Source organism: Morus notabilis, unplaced genomic scaffold (assembly GCF_000414095.1).
Source record: "Morus notabilis unplaced genomic scaffold, ASM41409v2 Scaffold997, whole genome shotgun sequence".
Taxonomy (NCBI): Eukaryota; Viridiplantae; Streptophyta; class Magnoliopsida; order Rosales; family Moraceae; genus Morus; species Morus notabilis.
Genome location: NW_010362888.1, coordinates 182,041 through 200,433, shown reverse-complemented (window position 1 = coordinate 200,433; position 18,393 = coordinate 182,041). Strand labels below are relative to the sequence as shown.

The 18,393-nt window shown below is 35.2% G+C and overlaps 2 protein-coding genes across 4 annotated transcripts in view; one reads left to right on the top strand and one right to left on the bottom strand.

Moving 5' to 3' along the window:
- LOC21391081 (anaphase-promoting complex subunit 1) overlaps positions 1 to 7,198 on the top strand; it is a 29,850-nt gene extending 22,652 nt beyond the window's left edge. Inside the window, exons 19-37 of the mRNA XM_024168912.1 lie at positions 481 to 552; positions 867 to 938; positions 1,206 to 1,299; positions 1,378 to 1,460; positions 1,656 to 1,712; positions 1,835 to 1,912; positions 2,035 to 2,156; positions 2,241 to 2,401; positions 2,857 to 2,933; positions 3,016 to 3,126; positions 3,217 to 3,318; positions 3,801 to 3,941; positions 4,332 to 4,505; positions 4,687 to 4,750; positions 4,890 to 5,029; positions 5,113 to 5,270; positions 5,433 to 5,511; positions 5,764 to 5,862; positions 6,571 to 7,198. Of these exons, the coding sequence (XP_024024680.1) occupies positions 481 to 552; positions 867 to 938; positions 1,206 to 1,299; positions 1,378 to 1,460; positions 1,656 to 1,712; positions 1,835 to 1,912; positions 2,035 to 2,156; positions 2,241 to 2,401; positions 2,857 to 2,933; positions 3,016 to 3,126; positions 3,217 to 3,318; positions 3,801 to 3,941; positions 4,332 to 4,505; positions 4,687 to 4,750; positions 4,890 to 5,029; positions 5,113 to 5,270; positions 5,433 to 5,511; positions 5,764 to 5,862; positions 6,571 to 6,966 (2,280 nt within the window). The 3' untranslated portion in view covers positions 6,967 to 7,198. The remainder of the gene's footprint in view (positions 1 to 480; positions 553 to 866; positions 939 to 1,205; positions 1,300 to 1,377; positions 1,461 to 1,655; positions 1,713 to 1,834; positions 1,913 to 2,034; positions 2,157 to 2,240; positions 2,402 to 2,856; positions 2,934 to 3,015; positions 3,127 to 3,216; positions 3,319 to 3,800; positions 3,942 to 4,331; positions 4,506 to 4,686; positions 4,751 to 4,889; positions 5,030 to 5,112; positions 5,271 to 5,432; positions 5,512 to 5,763; positions 5,863 to 6,570) is intronic.
- A 1,288-nt stretch (positions 7,199 to 8,486) lies between these two features.
- LOC21391080 (protein ESKIMO 1) lies at positions 8,487 to 11,983 on the bottom strand. 3 transcript variants are annotated; one of them, XM_024168921.1, is made up of 6 exons: positions 11,847 to 11,983; positions 11,097 to 11,659; positions 10,812 to 10,983; positions 9,821 to 10,020; positions 9,528 to 9,686; positions 8,487 to 9,200 (listed from the first exon to the last, which is right to left on the bottom strand). In XM_024168921.1, the coding sequence occupies exons 2-6, from the start codon at positions 11,612 to 11,614 to the stop codon at positions 8,852 to 8,854; spliced, it is 1,398 nt and encodes a 465-aa protein (XP_024024689.1). In that variant the 5' UTR covers positions 11,615 to 11,659; positions 11,847 to 11,983; the 3' UTR covers positions 8,487 to 8,851. The 3 variants fall into 3 exon arrangements, with proteins under 3 accessions (XP_024024689.1, XP_024024690.1, XP_010101431.1); XM_024168922.1 differs by having other exon boundaries at positions 11,851 to 11,983; XM_010103129.2 differs by lacking the exon at positions 11,847 to 11,983 and having other exon boundaries at positions 11,097 to 11,696.
- Positions 11,984 to 18,393: the final 6,410 nt, after the last annotated feature.

Sequence of the window (18,393 nt, the reverse complement as noted above, 5' to 3'; positions counted from 1 at the left end):
ATAATAGGGCTTCCTCTGTTACCTGCTTACTTAGTTTCCTTTTTTTTTTTTTCCCTTCCTTTGAAGCATTAATTTCTGCATATAAAATTAAACTCGTACCATTTCTGGCATATTTGGAGTTCTCAGTTTGCTTCTCTTTTCTGCTGTGAATCCTGTTTTTAAATCCTTGACTATGCCTATCGTAAATTCTTTGCCTGTACTTCAGTGCCAGTGTTTGTTTATTTAACTGCTGATCTTCTTTTATGCCGGTAGAGTGTGTGTGTGTGGTGCTTGACTACATCAAATATGTTGAATAGATATTTCGTAGTGTAAGCTGAACCCTCTCCTCTCTTAAGCTTCTGCGAGATAGTGAGTTAATTGCTACCTCAAAATTTGGATATATCTAGTTTGCTCATTGTTGTAGATAATTGTTTCGTATTTTTAGCCGTGTTTATACTTAAAAAAATTGTAAGCTTAACCTATTTTGTTATACTTTTACAGTCTCTTTTTGTTCATATACCTGCTCGACACCCATCTTCATTTCCTGAGCTGGAGTTGCCGACCCTTCTGCAGGTATCCAATATCCATTGTGCTCTCATTTTTTCCCTTTAAATATCTCCATGTCATTCAAGATATTGTAAACCAGGTACAGGTATTTGTCAAGCTTTGCCTTCTTGTGGCGCATCCTTGTTTTGCATTGCTTTTCCTTTCTCCAATGTTATAAGTTGATGTCATTATCAAATATTCCCTTTTTCAGCTTTTTAGTTGGTGTTACACGATGAAATTTGATCCTTTACATATTAGATTGCTGATTTGCAGAATTATTTGGTCTTCCCCTGAATATAAATTTTCTAACACTACACATTCTTTTGTTTGTTAATAATCAGTCAGCAGCTTTGATGTCAGTTGGTCTTCTTTATGAAGGATCCGCACACCCGCAAACCATGCAGATTCTCTTGGTATGTTTCTTTTGTGTGTTCCTCTGATAATATTATTTTTGCATTGGTACAATTCTATTTGATTATGTGTGCAAAAGCATCAAGAATGTTGCTTTATGTCAAAATGATGAACTTTCTGATGAGTGATGATTATGTTTGATTGTTAAAGAAGAGTATGAGCTCATTTTGAAGCATTTGGCGTGGATTCTAAAGTGTTCCCCAAGACAGCTACTTTGATGTTACAAGGTGCCTTGTATGTAATTCACATTTCTGTAATTAATTTTGCAGGGTGAAATAGGACGTAGAAGTGGAGGTGATAACGTACTCGAAAGGGAAGGTTATGCTGTTTCTGCAGGATTTTCATTGGGTCTTGTTGCATTGGGTATGAGCTGTTTGATACTCTTACACACTGAATATTGTGAAAGGTTGGTCCTCACTATCTTTGTTATCTCAAATGTAGGTAGAGGCTATGATGCACTTGGTTTAATGGATGCAATGGTTGACCGATTGTTTCATTACATTGGTGGCAAAGAAGTTCATAATGTATGCTTCCGGATTTAATTCTTTTCGTGAATAGCATTTTAATTCTTGTAGGAATTAGCTTGCTACAAGTTCAGTTTGATTCATTTATATGTTCAAAATGCTCAGAAGTATCTAATTTATTTTGTTTTATGGTTGTACCAGCTTTAATGTTCTTGCTTTATTATATCATTTTCGTTTTGGTTTACTCTTCGTTAGGAAAGATATTTTTCCTCAGCACTTTCAGCGGATGATCATTGCCGTGTCGCTGCACAGGTGTCATTTGCATGCCCTTGCTTTCTCTTGGTTGATCTCTCTACAATAGTTATCTAGGATTTTTTCCGCTTCCCTTGCAGCTGATACGGACTAATATTTGCCTGTGCGGTATTCTCTTGTAGATGATGGATGGAAATGCAGTTAACGTTGATGTCACTGCCCCAGGAGCGATTATTGCTCTTGCTTTAATGTTTTTGAAGGTAACATCTTTAATCAATAAGTTATTTTGCACCATGTTTATCTATCTCCTTTTATAAGGGCAAAATCCTAATCAAGTTGAAACTTTTCGTGAATTTCTCACTTGGCATAATGTTTATAACAGACTGAATCGCAAACAATTGTGTCTAAACTGTCTATCCCTCATACACATTTCGACTTGCAATGTGTAAGGCCCGACTTTATCATGCTTCGTGTCATTGCTCGGAATTTGATAATGTGGAGCAGGTAGTGCTGGTTCTTTCAGTAAGCTTAATTGTTGAACTACATCTGTGTGTTTTTAATCTAATGTCCTTAGCTATATTTCTGTAGGGTACATCCCTCCCAAGATTGGATTCAATCTCAGATTCCGGCTATTGTCAAAAATGGCGTCCAACGGCTTGGGGATGATACTAGTGATATTGATGAAATGGACGCTGAAGTATTTGTGCAGGCATATGTCAATATAGTGGCTGGAGCTTGTATTTCTCTTGGTAGGATACATTTTCATATGTTCTATAAGAAATACATTTTTTTTTTTATATTGTTGTGGTACATTGCTCCAACAAAGTCTGGGATTCGAACCACCTCATGGGCACCTACATGACAAAAGTCATAGTTTCCTGCCTTCCTAAGATTGTAGGGTTTGGCTGAAGCTCCACTTTCAAACTCGAGCTCACAAAGTGGGTTTGGGGATTTTTAGATATTAAAAAAAAAATGTTGTGGTACATAACGATTGTTTTCCAATAGTCATGTCTCACTTGGAGGCATCTTGATGACTTTGTAAGATGGGAGTTTGTTTGGAGTTGCTTGGTGCGTTCTATAAAGAATCAGGACAAACATTTGAACTTAAGAAACCTAAAACTGCACAAAAGTATTTTTGAAATGCTATTACAATTTTCTTTCTGGGACATATGGCCTTTTCAACTTCATCATCTTATCATGGCAGGACTGAGATTTGCTGGTACAAAGGACGGGAATGCACAGGAGTTACTGTATAAATATGCTCTCTGTTTTCTGAACGAGGTTTGATATTCAGGATGGCGGTTTCCTACTTATATTTGCACTTGTATTAGAGGTAAATAATTTAACTTATTGTTGTTTGCAGATAAAACCAGTTTCTGCTATAAGCGGCACCTTCCCTAGGGGTTTGTCCCACTATGTTGATCGGGGCACATTGGAAATTTGCCTTCACCTCATTGTTCTTTCCCTTTCAGTGGTATGTGGACAAGTAATTTCTTGATTTTTTTTTCCCCCCACAATTCATGAATGTGGCTAAACCATCTGGTGTCATCTTCATTAACATCAGGTTATGGCTGGTTCTGGTCATTTACAAACATTTAGGCTACTGAGATTTCTTCGAAGCAGAAACTCTGTCGATGGGCATGCTAATTATGGAGTTCAGATGGCAGTAAGTTTTTCATTAATTATAAGAAGATGCTGTAGCTTCTATTTCTTGATGCTTTTATGTTATATCTTATGGTATCATAAAATAAAGGGGCTTGCTTACTGGTTTTCCTTGTTCTCTTTTAATATGAAAGAAGTTGCTAAAGGTACACCTTATGGTCGTCTAATAATAAACCAAGAAATGTAACCAATTTTTTAAGGTACTGACTTAATGTTTGTTTCTTAGATCAAGTTATAAGCGTAACATGTAATGTTTGCTTCCTACATTAAGTTAAGGGGTAAGGTGGTCTGAAAAAGCTAGTAGAAACTCCACCCACCCACCGATCCATCCACACACACACACACACACGAAAAAAAAAGAGAGGTCTTTTAAAGATGACAATGGGCTCTTACAAATGGCTCTTTTCTTTGTTTTTGTGTTCTCTCTCACTTGTTCTCTCTTTATATCTGAGTTTTTCATACATTTGCAAGCGGTGGTGATTCTAGGTAAGCTTAGCAATTGGGTTCTTGTTTCTTGGGGGAGGAATGCGGACATTCTCAACAGGAAATTGTTCTATTGCTGCATTGCTGATTACTCTGTACCCACGCTTGCCTACAGGACCAAATGATAACCGATGCCACCTTCAGGTATTTTTACAATGATAACATGTCTACTGTAGATGTAATAAAAATCTTGAAGTTGCAAATAGCTCGGGAAAATATGACTTTGATATGCTATACATTTTTTTATTTTGAAAATTCTCCTTTTGTATGTTTACAGACTAATTAGAGAGTTGATGATGCAATGCATTTTGATTCTTCCTGAAAATATTGTCTTATGGACTTTCATTGTGAATACCCATAATGCTTTTCAACAAAAATAAAAGAAATTCCAAAAGATTAATCTGATGCAGATGCTAATTTAATATAAATGAGTCCCGTAAATGGAAAAGGCTGAAACAGCACCTTCTTTCACTAATATGATTGTTTATTCTTCTTTTTGAATCTTGATGTATGTAAAGGATGTATACTTTCCAGGCATTCCGGCATTTATATGTACTTGCAACTGAGGCTCGCTGGATTCAGACCGTTGACGTGGACACTGGTTTACCTGTGTATGCCCCTCTTGAAGTCACTATTAGAGAAACTGACCATTATGCTGAAACAAGCTTTTGTGAAGTTACCCCTTGCCTTCTGCCAGAACGAGCTGTGGTAAGTTTCAAAGTCCCATGAATTTACCCTGGTAAAAAGCATCAATAGCTCATCTTATTATTATTTTCCTCTCTCTGGATTGGTTGAACCCGGGACGTACTCTGGGAAAATCTGTTGCTGGTAACTTACTAGAATTTGAGCTTTGCTAATGATGAGTTGCTTCATATGTTGCTGCTTGCAGTTGAAGATGGTTCGTGTCTGTGGCCCTAGGTACTGGCCTCAAGTAATAGAATTTGTTCCTGAAGGTAGAAAATGCCTCAATTTTTATCTATTATTTTGTTTATCATGGCGTTTCAGATAACTCAAAATTGTATTCTTCGAAGAAAAAGATTCTCCCCATTGATTCTTAACTTCTAGATGTTCCTCTCTATTGTTATTGAACAGATAAACCTTGGTGGACATTTGGGGACAAGAGTAACCCATTCAGTTCTGGCATTCTCTATATCAAGCGGAAAGTTGGAGCTTGCTCATATGTCGATGATCCCATAGGATGCCAGTCACTGTTGTCACGAGCAATGCACAAGGTTAAATTACTTACCAATTGACAGGTCCCTTGATCTCCGACAGGCGGCAGATATGTACTCATACTAAACTGTTCTTGATCTAGGTATTTGGTTTGACTAGTTTAAAAGCATATAATCTTTGCGATGAGGGCTACAGTGGACCTGGTTCTATTACAGTTGATCAGCTGGTTGCTACCTTCTCGTCTGATCCTAGCTTAATTGCTTTTGCTCAACTCTGCTGCGATCCTTCTTGGAATAGCAGGCAAGTGGTCTCTTTCACTTCTTTTCTCAAAATGCATACATTGATTACTTGGAAATTAAAATTAATATTCAAACCAAACTCATTTGCGGATTAAGAGAGAGAAGAATACTACTTTGGTTTCTCTATGCAAGTTGTAATATTAAGTGACAACAATATGTGCAGAACCGATGTCGATTTCCAGGAGTTTTGCTTGCAAGTATTATTCGAGTGTGTAAGCAAGGACAGGCCTGCTCTCTTACAGGTAATAGATAATATTGCAAAGATGAACTCGTATTTTCATGGTTATAATTTTGACATTATCTTAATGCATTAAGTTGCCTCTGATATGGAAGCACAAAGAAGGTGCCATCTTGAGGTGTAGAGACACCTGTATTTATTCTGATGGAGTTTTTATCATAATGAGTTTGAAAATTTATTTTATTCTTTCCATTGGCTTTCCTTCTTTATTTGACTCGTGTAGTCGAATCAGTATTCTTTTGTGAATCCTCTGCAGGTATATTTGTCATTGTACACAACAATTGGGACAATGGCGGATCAATTTACCAGTGGTAGAGTTGTTCTAGGGGACTCCCTTTCTATTTCCAATTTAAAGGTAGTTCTGTAGTCATTACACTTCGTTCTACTATTGAACTACTAAGTTCGACTTTGGCACACCATTTTTTTCATTAGAATGGTTGAATGTTTCAAAAACACTAGTTATGGGTGCTAAAGGATTGATTCTGAATCACAGAGCTCCTAGGGGCAGAAATTTTGGCCAATTCAGCCGCTACATTAATTACTTTGTTACTTGACTTAAGATCTGCACATTGATGAAATTTGAAAATTATTTACGTCTTGGCTACTGAATGCAGATTTTTCTCCGGCACAATTTTGTAATACAACAAATTTAATTACAGTTAAGGTGAAAACTGATTTCAAATGCGGAGATAGTTCAAACGGTGTAGTTTTCAAAATAGGTGTTGGGTATTGGCATGGTCTCGACGTTATCAGTTAGTGACTTGAGTTGAACAAAGACTTTTGAACTGACCTTTTGGATAATCCCCGAGTTAGGCAGTAGTTCATTTTTCGTTTTATTAAGAACATGCTTGCTACTGAATACTGATTATAATGGGAATTGCGTGATATTTTGAATAATCAGGTGACCTTATTTATGGGATAGATACATAGTCGTACATTTTTTTTTCAAACCAGTTTCCTGTTATTAATTTTTATTCCTTTCGATCTTCCATCCATTTTTGGATTATTCCATTACCTTCACAGATGGATGATACTTTTTCATAACCCCATTTTCTACTCGCAGCTTGCAGTAGCCTACAATGAAGCTCTGCTGGGGGGAAAATTGACCAATTCTAGAGGTGGCATTATTCAATCCAATTTTCTAGGATCTCTCAAGAAACGAGTGGACGAACTGCTGAACTGTTGCGAGGGATTAAAGGACAATTTTCATAACTATATGATATCAGGGACATGGCCCGCTGCGGAATTCCAGGGAGGGAGAAATTCAATTCTTCTTTCTTGGTACCTTCAGTGGTTTGGTGTACCAGCTCCATCTGTTATTAAGACAGCTGCGGAGAAAATCAGGCCGAAGCTAAAGTCGTCATCCTTCGTTCCAGTTTTGCATCTGTTGTTTCCAAGCACAGACATCAATGTGATTGGTGAGATAAACAAGTTCTTGTCTTCCAACGACAGCAAATAAGATTTTGATGGATGACGCAACAGTCAAATTGTTGCTGCAATAATTGTGTTTAGCGTAAGATCTTATATATGGTCTTTGAATATGGAGAGGAAGAACAAAAAGTCGGTCATCAGTGTACCAAATTATCGCGATAGTTTTGCTTTCATTTGGTTGAGCTTATAACTATCAACCTCTGAAGTTGGTACGGCTTCCAAATTCATGCTGTATAATATGCGGGGCCCGTTTGACAGAATTTTTGCTTTCACTTTTAGTCAGTAGAGGAAGAGAAGTAAAAGTTGCCGTTTTTTCGGGTTTGGAATAAAAGAGCTTAATGGGTCAAAATAATTTTTAAATTTTCTAATAAGCAACAAAAGTGTTGGAATGAGGTTTACAGTGTCTTAATAAAACTCTAGTATAAGTTTTAAAGTCTATTCAGGTGTGTTTTTTTTAGAAGTTACATTTTCTGGCGTTGACCGTAAGCTCTTTTGAAAAGTTAAAAGTACTTTTGACAAGTTATTTAAACACCTAACTTTTGAAGTTAGGAAGCTAAAAACAGCTTTTAGAAAGCTTTTTCAAACAGGCCCGTAGGATATGCGTGTACCACGGTAAGATCATAATTCTGCATCTAGTGTTTATATTGGAAATTATTATTTGTTTAATTATGAAAGAAATTTGTATCTTTGGTTGCTTGCCTGAACCATAATCAGTAGCCATTATGAGTTGGTAACAGGAGCGCATTGAAGAGGAAAATTTTCGAATTGTAGAAGTGGATAAACATAATTATATTATTTTATATGAGTGGTTTGGTGTTCCAGCTCCATCTGTTATTAAGACGCTGCGGAGAAAGAATCAGGCCGAAGCTGAAGTCGTCATCTTTCGTTCCATGAGACCCGGATGGATGGCGCAGCAGTCAAATTGTCGCGGCAATAATTGTGTTTACCGTAAGATATTATCTTTAGTCGTTGATTATTTATCCAGTGAGCTGTAGAGAGGAAGAACAAGAAGTCGGCCATCAGTGTACCAAATTGTCACCATTGTTTTTCTTTCATTTGGTTGAGCTTTAAACATCAATCCCTGAAGGTGGTATGGTTGCCAAATTCATGCTGTATAATACGTAGGATATGTGTACGTACAATGGCAGGATCATAATTTTCCATCTTTATTTATATTTGAAATTATTATTTGTTTAATTATGAAAGATATTTGTGCATTTGGTCGGTTGTCTGATCCATAATCAGAAGCCAACATAAAAATTGGTAACAATGGTCGGCGTTTTAAAGAGGAGAATCTTTTTTTCGAATTGTGGTAGTGGATAAACACAGAATTATGTTATATATGTATATACGTATGCATGTATGCATGCGAAGAAGAAGAAGAAATGGGAGTCCTGTTTCTCCCTTAGGCTAACAAGATGATTGGACGAAACACTTTTCTCGTACTAAAGTAACTATTGAGCAAATGCGAAATTCATTTCCTTTCATAGGTGAAGAAACATAAATGCAGATAGAGATCAGAATTCTTGTCGTTATTCATTAGGGGAATTACATACAATTTTCATTTGCTTTATTATTTGTTAAAAGGTACAATTCAAGTAAACCGTAGGAAAGTTGCCCATCTTTTGGCCTATGCAGATTTTGCCCACTTGGCAACAAAAAATTATGGCGTTCTTAGCTCCCACCCCATCCAAATTGGCTTAACAAAGAACCAAAAAATCGGACCAACCCCATCCCTAATATCCCATTGATCCCCAGCCTATAAAAAACTAAACAGAAAATTTTAAGAAAATTACATTAGGTGAGGTGGAAGGCAAAATGAACTCGAAAGAAAAGTGAAAATTCAAAGGCCAACAAAAAAAAAAAAAAAGTCACAAGTAGTGACACCGTGGCATCTTTGAATCCGCCAAGTGTCAAGAGTGTGAGATAATACGTGTGTAGAGGAACTCGTTCCACGTGTCGGGCAACCCGGGGAGGCACCAATGTATGCAATCTGCATACGTGGCAGGGTCAGCCTGCTGCTCGGGAGTCAACATCTTGCCTTGGCGGATGGTGTAGACCGATGTGTGCGCATCCTTGCGGTACTCGGACAAGGCTGTGATGTTGAGGAAGTGGACTGGCACTTTGAGCGACTGAGTTATGTTGTGTGAGATCACAAACAGCCTACGGTCCGTGCCAACCTCCAATGGGGTGGTCATGTTCGTAACCGGCATGGTCTCTTTGGCACACTTTATGCCATCCGGGTTGTTCCAATCCAAGCTCCTATTGAAAATATATAACAAAAAAAAAAAAAAAGGTTTCATTGTGAAAATACATCACGTCAAGTACATACATAATCATTGTCATTAGTGGAATATTTTGGTGGTTTTACCAACTTAAGACCAAGGGTGGATAATGGTGTGTTAGAGGGTTAATGGGCCCATTACAACCTCCAAGGTTAGGAAACTTCTCACCTAATTCTTTTTCTATTAGGGGTAGTTCACAAGTGGTTAGATTATGTAACCACTAATGAGTAAATTTAAAAAAAAAAAAAGAAAAAAAAAAGAAAAAAAAAAAAAGAGATAAGGATGTAGGGGATTTGAGAATTACTTGATATGAAGAGGGGACATGCTGCTGAAGAAGACAGTGGTACGATTGGGGTCTACATTTTGGTTCGCCCAATTAGCCCACGTACTCAAAACTCTTTGATATGCTACTGGCCGTTCGATCTCATCATACTCCGTGGCACCTTCATCGAACGATCCTCGCCTTTTTCAATTAATCCAAAAAATAAAAAATAAAAAATAAAAACCGGATCAATCTCATGGTTTTACAGGTAAATGGACAGAAACAAGAGAATTAAAGGAATTAATAACACACACACACACACAAAATGTACTTACAAGATTTTCATGGTGAAAGTGTTCATCCACCAAATATATGTGTTGAAGACAAGGTAGTCCACATCCTTCCAATTAACACCATGCTTGTTGATAGATTCAGGCATGATTATGCGATTCAATATGCTGTGCATATTTGGATCGTCTGAATTTGACTCTACCAAGAATGGAGCCCAGTAAAACTCCACAGTAGCGTTATAGTCCTAGTAGATCCGCAAAAGCCATAGAAAGATACAAGAAATAATTCAGTAACCGATTCTCAAAGCAAAGGTCGCATCTTTTGCGGCAATCTAACTGCTCATAAAGTATGCTGTCCCATGCCGTGGCAATAATCATACCTTTATAACAATGCTATAGCCTATATTGCTAACCACAATAAATAAATAAAACAAAACAATAATAAAAGGAAAAAAAAAAAAACAAAAAGAAATAAAGAGAGAAATTTCTTTTGGAGTTTCTTAAGAATCCCAATGACAAGGAAATTGTCGGTATACTAGCCATAAAACGACAATTTTTTAATTTTTAGTTTTTTAAAAAGCATTAGAATCCTCGTTGGTGGTGTCACAAGATTGGTAATTGATATAATTAATTAATAAATTAATAATCATCTTTATTTTTCTTTTTAATTCTCTACTATTAAAAATGTGGTAATGGGAACTACTTTTAAAACCGTGGCAACATGCTTAATTAGCTGACTTTTCGTGCATCATACAAAAAGACATAGTTCATTAATCAAATTGCTTAAATTGTAACGTTATTGTTAATGATTCTTCACGATGAAAATAGTGTTAAGTGCTCTCATTCCAAATAGTTAACATTTTAATTACTCAAAAGCTATATAATTATGTACCTGTGTCTCATCCTTAATGATTAATCATCATGTAAAAGATCCAAAAAGATATAGAAAGTATTCCACAACATGATGGAGAGAGAAAATTCAACAAAAGCAAGAAAAGAAAAGACGTTTAAACTATAAAGTATATAATGAAAGTACCTCAATTCTGAAAATGTTGAGAGAGCCAGACTTGTTCAAGCTCTTCCTTCCCGGAGGGATCACAGATTGAGCCATGCAAACCATGGATTCCCACTGGTTTCTATTCAACGAATCCCCAACAAACATAAGCCTCTTGTTCCTCAGTTTCTCAAGCAACAATCTTGCTTTATACCTTTAATCAAAAAATAAAAAATAAAAAAATAAAAAAATTAAACCCAATTAAGAAAACCCAAAGAAAGAAAGAAAGAAAGAAAAAGATAAAATAACAAAAGATTTCAGTTTTACTTTGGCAAAGAGCAATCTTTAGGCTGCCATTTCCAATTCTGGTACATGGAATCTTTCCTTCCATTTCTCATGCAAGTCACTTGTGCTGTGAGAAACTCGCATTCATCTTCCTTATACAACGGGTGGGTGGCGTTATCAAAAACCCATTCCCCATCAAACAAGTCACACTCTTCCGGAGGCAAAATGACTTCTTCATCTTCGTCGTTTTCCTCGACCGGCAATTCGATCTTCTCTTTCTCCTCTTTAATGGGCAATTCCGAAGTAACCTTATTCTCCTCGGAATCTTCGGCTTTCTTGTCTTCCAAGGAAGTTCCGGTGCTGACCAAAACCTTGGGCTCCTCTTGATCTTCTTGAAGTGGGCTTGTCTGTTTGGTTTCTTGAATTTCTTGGGATTTGGGGCGAGAAAATGGGAACTCGGCGATGGACTTCACGTCCTCGTTGTACATGAAGACCCCAAAGAGGAAGATGGAGAAAACGACGACGAGTATCGAGAGGTTGTTGTTCTTGCGACCCTTCATCGCCCCTGTTTCGGTAGAGAACAGGGGAGACTTTCTGCGTGTTGGCTGCATTATAGAGAGAGAGAGAGAGAGAGAGAGAGAGAGAGAGGATTGGTTAATGGTGTGTAGTGAGAGATGAGAGAAAGAGAGGGAAAATATAGAGAGAAGAAATAAACGACAACGAACAAAATAGAGCAAAAAAAAAAAAAAAGATTTAAGAAAGAGAAGAAGGAAAAAAAGAAAGAAAACTTACTTACAGAAGTTAGGATTAGCGATTAGGTTATTGGGGTTTGTTTAATCTGGCGTTTGGTGAAATGGGTTTGTCTGAAAGAAGACAATTGGGGTTGGAATTTGGTGGAGGGAGAGTTGTCCTTCTCAAGCTGTTTTATTTTTTTTCTCCTCTTTGTTTTTTCGTTTTATATTCCATTGAACTACTTTCTTCTTCTTCATTTTGCGTTTTTTTCAAAGCAAATGAGAGAGAGAGAGAGAGAGAGAGAGAGAGAGAGAGAGAGAGGAGTGATTTGAAAGCTTGAGGAAGTTTGTCATAGTCTATCTCTCTCACAGTTGGATGTGGGTGACAACTGACATGAAGAGGGTGATGGGGCTCTCTATTGCAGACAGTGTGTTATATTGTTATTTTCTTATCACAATTTTTGAGAGAGAAGCTGAAGCTATAAGTAGTTATATCCTAATAAATAAATATATAAGAAGAAGAGCTAAAGGCAGTTACTCAAGGGGAAAAGGAAAAAAAAAAAAAAAAAAAAGGGTCCAATGAGGTCAAAGGGTAACGGTTGGTCAGTGGTCTTCGAGGATTCTGGGAAGAAATCATGAAAGAGGGTCGCCCTACTTTTCATCAAAACGACATGTCGTTTATAAGTTTACTTCCCATAGATTGTTGATGGATTTTGAAGATCATCTCTGACCCAAGGTGATTTTTTTTATTCTTTGACGGTGTGGTACGGATTTCAGTTTTCTCTAACAAAATTTCAGAATTATCAACTTAATCAGCGGACACATTTTCCGGTAGGATCTTCCCATGGGTAAGGCCCATTTTTTTAATGTTAAATTCAAATTAAATTAAGAAAAAATATGGAGAATTTCTAATGCAGATTTAAGAAACTCTCCTTAAACAAATAATAAACATTAGTTCATTGAGAATAATGAAACCTTCAAATTGACAATACTAGAAAACCAAAGTCAAATCAGGCTGGCTAATTGATAATAAGAATATTCTACAGAAATTGTTCATAAGCAAATTAATTAAGTTATCATTTTTAGTCATCAAAATATTGATTAGTGTTTGCTTTGTATATATGTTGCCTGCTGGAACTAATTTCAAATTCTTATTTATTGAGAAATCAGAATAAAAGAGCTTTTTGAATCTCGCTGAAGTCTGAACACATCCTAAATCTAATAAGGTGTTAGGTATGGGGATTCGTGTTATGATTCGAATCATAATTCGTAACTCGCTATAGTATTTTTTCTCATAAAAAACACACGTAAATTGAGAATAGTTCTGAATTATAATTATAAATCCGTAAACCAAACGTAAAATGCACTAGGTTGCATCATAGTTCATTAGTAAAAAGAAACGATACAAAAGATATTTTTTGCATGCGTGCTGCTTTTTTTTTTCCTGCAAACATATTACTATTGAGCAAAAATCAGATTCTTTTTTTCTTAACAACCTTCTAATATAAACCCGACCTGCATGATGTCAGGACCGCTAAAATATGCTCACCTTCGTATAAGCCAAGAAAAAACAAACAATTTGGTCTTCTATTGTTCTTAATTGCATCAGTGAATCACATCATAACATGTCATATATAAAAGTCTTATTAAACAAATTTAAATTACCTATCTAATTTTTAGTGATTTAAATTGTACAAACTAATTATATTATGATATGACATTTAATAAAATAAAATATTAAAGTATGAAATTATAGTTAAAAATATTTTAAATTCTTTAATGTAGTTGGTTAAATATAATTTACGACATCAAAATTGTACATGCATTCAGAGTCCTGCTAAACGAGTGTGAGGGCATAAATATTTATCCAGTGTGATTTAATGTATTGCCCATGTTCTATGCCTAATGTGTCTGATGTGATGTGATGTGAAAGAATGCAACACAGGATCGTCTTTTCTTTCTTCTGTTAATGATACGCTCCGCTTTTATTTATTTTTATAAGTCATATGCTTATAATTTTTGTTGTGTCTACTTGATCACTAAGAGTATGTTTAGTAGGAGGGAGGGAGGAAGAGGGGGGAGAGGGAGAGGGATGGAGGGAGATGTCTAATCTCTTGTTTGGTTAGAAGAAGAGGATAAGTGGAGGGATGTGCTCTCTCTCATAACCCACTAAATTAGATCATTCTATTGATGGAAGGATTCAAGCAATCTATCTAATTTTAACTTTAAAAGACTATTTTACCCTTTGATTAAATTATTAACAAAAAAGTTTCAATGGTTAGTATAGTAATTTAGCAAAGAATTGTCATTTATCATTTCAATTCATTCTACATCCTATCAAACAACATGAAGAATTGCTATAATCTTCTTCATCCTTCCTTCTCTCCATCTATCAAACTCTCCCAATTCTTTTGACCAAACAGAACCTAAAAAGGAGGCTGAGCGAGATTGTCTAGTTTAAGAGTAAAAAACTAAATTTATAAAGTAATAGCCTAAGAAAATAAGAATGATGAAATTTTTTTAAGAGAGGAATTTTTCGAAACAACCTATTCAATTTATTGTGCATATTTCAAATAAATAAGGGAAGAAATAAAGGTCACAAGGGATCAATAATCAATTTCATCTATATAACAGAAAAATAATACTAATAAAAAAGAGGCACTTAATTTCGTTTGCTTCTTTTCCGGTTAATAACTTTTAGGGCTCTAACTGATCTTGTAGGTTCTAACAACTAACATGATCCTATACCTAATCAGTAATTTTATACAAATTTATCTAACCATATATACGTGTACATATGTATATGTTTATGTTGCTTTCTGATACAATAATGACAATGTTTGTTCCACCTCCTAATTCAAACCCACACCTAATCACTATGCATGTCAAAGATTATAAAAATTTCCTAAGTTTATAATAATTTTCTATAAAGACTCGATCCTAAAACGAGGAAAAACAGAAATTTCTCAATTAGTCAACTTTCTTTGTCTTCAACAACTTCCCCAAAACTATTAATCCATAATTTTTAAGGCGATCTCAATAATGGTGTTATATTTTTTGATCCCCCACAAATCCAAATCATTATTGTTAACTTTATGTTTGAGAAAAGTAAAGACCAAGGAAAGCTTTATCTTGTGTAGCCAATAACATCTACAATCAATGTTCTTTTGTGTATTTGCTCTAACTTCACTTCTTTTTGGTGGTGTGGTTTGATGGGTGAAACTTGCTTTTTTTGCAAGTCAAGAAATCTGCAGAAAGAATATGTAACCAAGATATTTACAGCTCGTCAATTTCTTGTCCAAATAGCTAGCTATAACAATCATGACCAATTTGAGAAATATTTGTGTGTGCATGACACAATAGGGGAGTCCCTTTTTTTTTGGTATTTATTTTATTTTTTTCCCATCTATTTCCTTTCTTTGATCTACAATGTCAATCAAGTACAATGTTATTTCTTATCATGTAATCTCATTATAAAAAAACACAGGAAATTAGGAATCTTTAACAATAACAATAACAATAATAATTGTGTAAGCATTTTTTGAGGATAGTCCATATTTTTTTTTCCGATCTAATAGAAGGTTGAATCAGATTTAGAATTTAAGTATTATTATGTTTATTATAAAGGATGCAGTTCAATAAATGATCTTTTGAACTTGTCTGCTGAATGAGTAGGTACTTTTCTTCTGGGTCCTTCTGAATCTCCAAATATTTGGATGACATGTAAATTGGGTTTTCTTAATTATTTAATTCCCCTTATTACAATTTACAGGCATACACGTGCATAAATATATGTATTAGGAACCTTCAGATTCAATCAATATTTCCATTAAAAAAAAAATCAACATTTGTCGGTAGAGACTATGTAACAAATTCTATCGACGGTAAGAACTAAGATGATGGCGTATGCATGGAGAGACAGACTATGTAATAAGTTTTTGGGCGACCGGAGCGTACCCAAACATGCGCTAAGGTAACCACCGGAGTGTGTACTAAGAAAACTATCTGAGGATATGCTCGTATAGGGAAGAAGTCAGAGGGTCAAGAGTTATCATGCATCAATGTCAGATAATGGTCGACAATTAAAGACATTCAATGATAAAGTTTAATTCGTTTGTTAATTATTTATCGAATGTAACACCAAAAAGGTGAAAAGTCTTATTGTATTAAAGAGAGAACAAACTCTCGAATTAATGAGAGGAATTAAACCCCTAATTTCTAATGTACTATAAATTCTCTCGATTTTAAGAGAAAAAGATAAACACATATTTTTAAATACAATTGTCATGTGATTGTTTTTACTTTGTTCTTATTATTAATTTGCTTTGATTATTTACTTGTTCAATTCAAATTATCAGTCTAAAAACATTGGATAAGTGTTGGACGAAATTTTGCTCCAACAACTCATATATGATATATAACACCCAACAAATTTAAATCACCAATTTATTTTTAACGTTTCAATTAGTTTTTAACCGATCACACTATCACACGTTATTAAATAGACCCAAATATTAAAATTTGAAAAAATCAGTTGAAATGCATTTCAACTCTTTTAAATAATGTCGCTTAATGTTGTTGGTTAGATACAGTTTTGGACACTGAAATTTCATTACAAAATAAATAAATAAATAAAAGTCATTTTCAACAACAAATGGTCCACAAAGAGTAGTGGCCACATATGCCTAAAGTTTAGCCACAAGAAATTGACTCATCATGAAATAGCGTGATATATGCATATTCGACCTTGATTTTGCCTTAATATGTCGGACCAAATTTAGAACTAAAAGATAAATGAAATTCTGGACCTCATTATTAGAGGTGGGGTTAGATTTTTTTTTTCCTTTTAAAAAACAAGTGAATTTATACGCTTTAATTATCTAAAAACAAGAATATATAAACTTTAATATATAAACAAGAGGGTTTCGGCCTATAGACCTATTAGCTTATGTAATGTGATTTATAAGTTTATTACTAAAGCTATGGCAAATAGGTTGAATGTTCATTTACAGGAGATCATTTCGTGCCTTTGTCCCAGGGCGGTTGATTATATTAGAGAGATTGTAATATATCTCTCAATTACAATGTCACAAAATTTTGACCTAAAACACAAGAAGGAAGCACTGCAGTGCATTTTTAATGCGCTGCAGTGCCATTCGGAAAAATAGCGCGCGGCAGCGCGCAAAGCAGCGCACGCTGCAGCGAGAATGTCATCCGCTGCAGCACACATTGCTACCGAAAAATGTGTTTTCGTGTGTTTTAGTGATTTGAAAAGGTCTTGAACCATTGCATCCATTTGTGATATGTTTTCTCACATATCTGAGTACTTATTAACAATAGATATAACTATTGTTATAAGTGCATAAGCCTATAAAAGATAACCTTCAGATTGGAAAAGGCATCTTTATGTGAAAGGTTGTAACGTTTAAAGAGGATGTATGCATCCCTGCCTTTAAATCAATGCTCCAGAAAATATACATAATTATCATTGTTCTGAAACTCAATATTTTTGTTGGATATTGTGTTCAAGGGTTTGTTGTATCTTGAGAGTAATTTGCCATTAGAACTCATTAGCAAACTTTGAGAAGTGAGGGTAAATAAAACCTTAAACGAAAGTATTCCTATACGCCTTAAACCCTATTCTTGATTTCTATATTCTTTTCATCCTCCAATTCCGAAATTCTCCAACAATCTTTAAGGTTTTAAATTGCTGCAATGGAGGTTGAAAAGAACATGATGTCTTTCCTCAATCCTAATGTCCAACTTGATTGTTTTGATGGTACCAACTTTACCCGCTGGAAGGGAAAGTTGTTCTTGTTGGTCTCCGAATCGAATTCGGATGCGGAAGCGTGGTGCGGGGGGGAAGGCGGATCGTGTATAACAAAAATTTTCATAAACCTTTTGAGATACTCTATAGATTATATTAATTTATGCACGAATAAATTAATCTCATTAATTCATTTATCAAGAACTCAATCAGGAAAAATACTTGGAAGCCGACTCAGATGATAACTTGAGTTCTTTGACCATGAACAGTCCTTGCTCCAATCTTTGTGTTTAGAAAACCAATGTCTTCCACGTCAATTCCTAGAATCCACGAAGACGTGTGTGTGGGCACACATGAGACAAAACGGGTTACAATAAACACTCGAATTTCCACAAACACCAACGCATGCACGATGTGGAATTTTTTGGAGAAAAATTTTTCCTTATCTCTATTAGGGAATTTCGGCCACCTCTAAAATTAGGGCAAAAATTAATTCCGAAAATTGTCTCATAAATTGTCACAAAAATTGTGTCCACAATTTTCTACTATTCTCTTATTTATAGAGTAGAAGTCAAACTTCTAGAAGGAATCAAATCTCTATCTCCAATTTGAATTTCGAAACGAAATCTCCTCTATCCCTTATCCCTTAGTGTGGCCGGCCAAGATGGGGATTCTCATCCCTGTGTGGCACCAATATCAGATATGGAAGGAAGAGAAAATCATCTTTTATCCTGTAGTCCAATTTTGACTCAAATTCAAATTCCAATTTAAGTCAAACTTAAATTAATTTGAATTCTAAATTGAACAACTTATCAAATAAGTTTAAATGGATAAATCTAGA